We start from the raw sequence: 4,101 nt of genomic DNA on the forward strand, positions 1-4,101 counted from the left end.
CTAGCCAGCTAGCTAGCTAGCTAGCTAGCTAGCCAGCTACCTAGATGGTCAGCTGGCTAGCTAGCTAGCTGGGCTCGCGTGAGGGTTAGCTTAAGCCAAGTGGCTAGCCAGCAAGACCGGGAGCCCAGCAGCCAGCCAGTTTAAAGCGCAGTTGGCTAGCTAGCTAGCCATATGGCTAGCTAGTTAGCCGCCTAGCTCGCTAGCTGGCTAGCTAGCTAGCTGGCTAGCTAGCTAGCTGTCTAGCTAGCTAGGTAGTTGGCTAGCTAGCTAGCTGGCTAGCTAGCTAGCTGTCTAGCTAGCTATGTAGCTGTCTAGCTAGCTAGCTAGGTGGCTAGCTAGCTATCTAGCTGGCTAGCTAGAGAACTAGCCATTCAGCAACCTAGCTACCTGGCTAGCTAGCAAGCTGCGCTGCTGCTGCTGCTGCTGCTGGCCGCGTCCCAGATGGGCCCTCAAGAGTTCCCTTTTGCTGCTAGCTTTTCTGCTGCGTGGGCTGGCTGCGCCTTTGCCGCTGCTGCTGCGTTGCCGCCGCCGCCGCCGCCGCTGCTGCTGCTGCTGCTGCTGCTGCTGCTGCTGGTTGCTGCTGCAGCAATCAGCAGCAACTCGAACTTGGGAGCCGGCTGCTGCCAGCCACCCATTATCAACAAACCCTCGGGGGTTTCTGTGCAGCTGTGCCCATAGCGGGGCCCCAGGGGGGCCCCCCTGACGAAGAGGGGCCCCCATTTGCTGCTGTGGCTGCTGAGAGCAGCAGCAGTTTCGAGGGGCACTTGCTGCAGCTGCGCCTCTCCTGCTGCTGCTGCTGCTTCTGCTGCGCCGCCTGCTGCTGCTGCGCCGCCTGCTGCTGCTGCGGCGGCCAGGGGCGCCTCCGCCAGCGCGTCTTCAGCTTCGTCGTCGCCTGCTGCTGCTGCTGCTGCTGCTGCTGCTGCAATCTCCACTGCTGCAGCTTCTTGCCGCTGCACCTCTCGCGTTTCCGCGCCTCTGCTGCCGCCGCGAAAGCAGCTGCCGCCGCCACCGCCGCCGCTGCTGCTGCTGCTGCTGCTGCTGCTGCTGCGGGTGTGGGGCCAGCCCCCAAACAGCAGCAAACTGCTGCCCAAAGGAGCCAAAGTGTGCCCCATCCGGGGCCCGGGGGGGGCCCCCAAAAGCCGTACCCTAAACCAGCAAAGAGACAAAAGAGAAAGTGCATGCAAGTCCCCCAAGTAGAAGTCTCTGAGGGCCTCTTTGCTTGCTGCTGCTGCTGCTGCTGCTGCTGCTGCTGCGGGCGTTGCTGCAGCGGCGGCTGCAGCTGGCTCTTCCAGAAGCTGCAGCAAACCGAAGCAGCAACGCAGAGGCTTCAGCAGATTTTATTATAAATGTTTGTTTTAATTGTTTTTATTTTAATTGCTTTTACTTTATTTTATTTTGCTTGTAATTTAATTTATTCAATTTAATTTGATGTATTTTTTATTTTATTTTATTTTATTTTATTTAAGTTAATTTTATTTTATTTTCTTGTTCAGTTCCTTATTGGTCTTGTTTATCTGCACACTCATCTATGGCCGCCTTGCCGTTTATTTATTTATTTATTCATTTATTTATTTATTTGTTTATTTTATTTATTTATCTGTTTATTTGTTTTATTTATTTATTTATTTGTTTATTAATTTATTTATTTACCATTTATATTTAAATATATTATTTGTTTATTGTTATTTACTTGGTCTTCATATATCGTTTTTTGTCTATTTGTTATTTGTATATCATCTAATTTTTTTTGTTTTTAAATAATACCATTTTTAATAACTATTGATTATTTGCTGTTTATTTTTTCTCGTTTAATCAAGCTTTTTATTTGTTATTTATTTATTTATTTATTTATTTATTTATTTATTATTTATCATTATTTATTATTTATTTATTGGCATTTTTCTTGTGCACTCTTTGTTTGCTTTTTCACAAATTACTCATTTATCTCTGTATCTATTATTTTTGTTGCTGCGATATCTGCTGCTGCTGCTGCTGCTGTTGCTGCTGCTGCTGCTGCTGTTGCTGCTGCTGCTGCTGCTGCTGCGATAGTGGCCTTAGTCAGCCCATCCAAGTCTGCGGCCTCATCGCCTGCTGCTGCTGCTGCTGCTGCAATATCCGCTGCTGCAGTCATTGCTGCTGCACCCTCTGCTGCTGCATCCACTGCTGCTGCTGCTGCTGCAGCATTTGCTGCTGCTTCTAGGTGAGCCATTTGCCATTTGCTGCTCGCGTTTATTTTTGTTGAATTATTTATAATTGTTTACTTGCTGCTGCTCTACCCCAAATCTTCTCCTTTTCTATTTTTAAATTTAATTATTTGTTTCAAATTTGCTGATCCACAGGAGTCCCCTTGGGCCCTCTGCTGCGCTGCTGCTGCTGCTGCTGCTGGTGCTACTGCCGCTGCTGCTACTGCTGCTGCTGCTGCTACTGCTGCTGCTGGCTTTTTGTCCCTTTGACTTCAAAAACATAAACCCTTTTTGCCATTTAAACCCTTTCTTTCTTTAATTAATTCCTTTTCGCATTAATACCTTTTCTCCCTCATTTAGGGTTTGCTGCTCCCCACTTTGTACTAGTCCAGGGGGCCCGCTGTGGGGCCCCCGGGCCCCACAGGGGGCCCCCGGGCCCCACAGGGGCCCCCAAGATCTATGGGGGGCCCCCAATACCCTCACAGGGGGCCCCCTTGGCCCCACAGGGGGCCCGCCTAGCTCCACAGGGGCCCCCAAGATCCATAGGGGGCCCCCTAGCTCCACAGGGGCCCCCAATACCCATGGGGGCCCCCCTAATTCCACAGGGGCCCCCAAGTGGAGCTGCATGCATGCAGCTCTATTTGGGGCCCCCGTTTGCATGCAGCTTTTGGGGCTGCGGGGGTTTGCATGCGTTTGTTTGCAACTTCGAATTAATTTCATTTTTATTTTATTTTACTTTTTGTATTTTTATTTCTTTTTGTTTTCTTTTAAGTGGGGGCAAAGAAGTGCTTCATGTTGTCTTTCTTTTTATCTTTTTCAACTCTTTTTATTCTTTTTTAATTCTTTTGATTCTTTTTTATTTCTTTTTTATTCCTTTCTTATTCTTGTTTTTATTATCTTTTTTTTTATTCTTTTCTTTGGTCTTTTGTGCAACTGTAGGTCTCGGAAGAAGGTCTTTTAATGATTTTCTATTTTTCTTATTTTGGTTTTTTTTGATTTTTTAATTTTTCTTTTTGTTGTTTTTTGTCCATTCTTTTGTCTCCTTTTTGCTGCTTCTTCATAGTCTCTTGAGTCTCCTTTTTTTATGTTTTTAATTTTATTTTTAGAGTTTTTAAAAAAGTATTTTTAAAATCTCTTTTGTCTTTTTTTGGTTTTTTTTCTTTTTGTCTCCTTCTCTTTTTGCCAGTTCTACATTTGACTTGTCTCCTTTTGCTGGGGCGCATTTCTGCTGCTGCTGCTGCTGCTGCTGCTGTTGCTGCTGCTGCTGCGGTTGAGGCTTAGGATCTGGGGTTTAGGGTTTGGGGTTCAGGAACTAGGGTTTAGGGCCTAGGGTTTAGGATCTAGGGCATAGTGCCTAGGGTTTAGGGTTTGGAGTTTAGGGTCTAGGATCTAGGGTTTAGGATCTAGCGTTCGCGGCCCAGGTTTAGACACTAGACTCTAGAGTAGCAGACCTAGGGTTTAGGGTTTAGGGTTTAGGGTTTAGGGTTTGGGACTTGTGTTTTGCCGAGTCCTCCGTAGACGAAGATGTGGTTGGCCACGAGAGCTGCTGCATGCGCTGCTCGAGGTTTGGGGCTTTCTCCCCCAGCTTTTATTTCTTTCCATTCCATCTTTTTCAAATCCAAACAAAAACAATCATTTAAAAGTACTTTATCTCGAGCCCCTCCAAATATATACATTTCCTGTCCCCTCAAGTTGCAGCTGTGCCAAAATCGCGGCCCGGGGCCCCCACAGGGTACCTCGGGGGGCCCCCCCTTGGGGCCCCCCTGGGGGCCCCCCTGGGGCCCCCCCTGGGGACCCCCCCTGGTGCCTCCCTGGGGACCCCCCTGGAAGCCCCCCAGGGCCCCCCCCTTCGCGGAGCCCTGGCGGGGCCCCTGGGGGCCCCCCTCAGGAGAGGGCACGGGGCCCCCCTGGGGGCCCC

General features: G+C 48.7%; 2 protein-coding genes across 2 annotated transcripts; both read right to left on the reverse strand.

Annotated features, from left to right (window-relative positions):
* Positions 1 to 449: 449 nt before the first annotated feature.
* On the reverse strand, positions 450 to 1,112 carry ETH_00017215 (uncharacterized protein; the record flags this gene model as incomplete). The annotated part of the gene is made up of 1 exon (XM_013380876.1): positions 450 to 1,112. One exon carries the CDS (start codon positions 1,110 to 1,112, stop codon positions 450 to 452), a length of 663 nt encoding a protein of 220 aa, XP_013236330.1.
* Positions 1,113 to 1,933: 821 nt separating this feature from the next.
* ETH_00017220 (uncharacterized protein) lies at positions 1,934 to 2,209 on the reverse strand (the record flags this gene model as incomplete). The annotated part of the gene is made up of 1 exon (XM_013380877.1): positions 1,934 to 2,209. One exon carries the CDS (start codon positions 2,207 to 2,209, stop codon positions 1,934 to 1,936), a length of 276 nt encoding a protein of 91 aa, XP_013236331.1.
* Positions 2,210 to 4,101: the final 1,892 nt, after the last annotated feature.

This window comes from Eimeria tenella, genomic scaffold, assembly GCF_000499545.2.
Source record: "Eimeria tenella Houghton genomic scaffold, Eth_scaff984, whole genome shotgun sequence".
NCBI classification, from domain to species: domain Eukaryota; phylum Apicomplexa; class Conoidasida; order Eucoccidiorida; family Eimeriidae; genus Eimeria; species Eimeria tenella.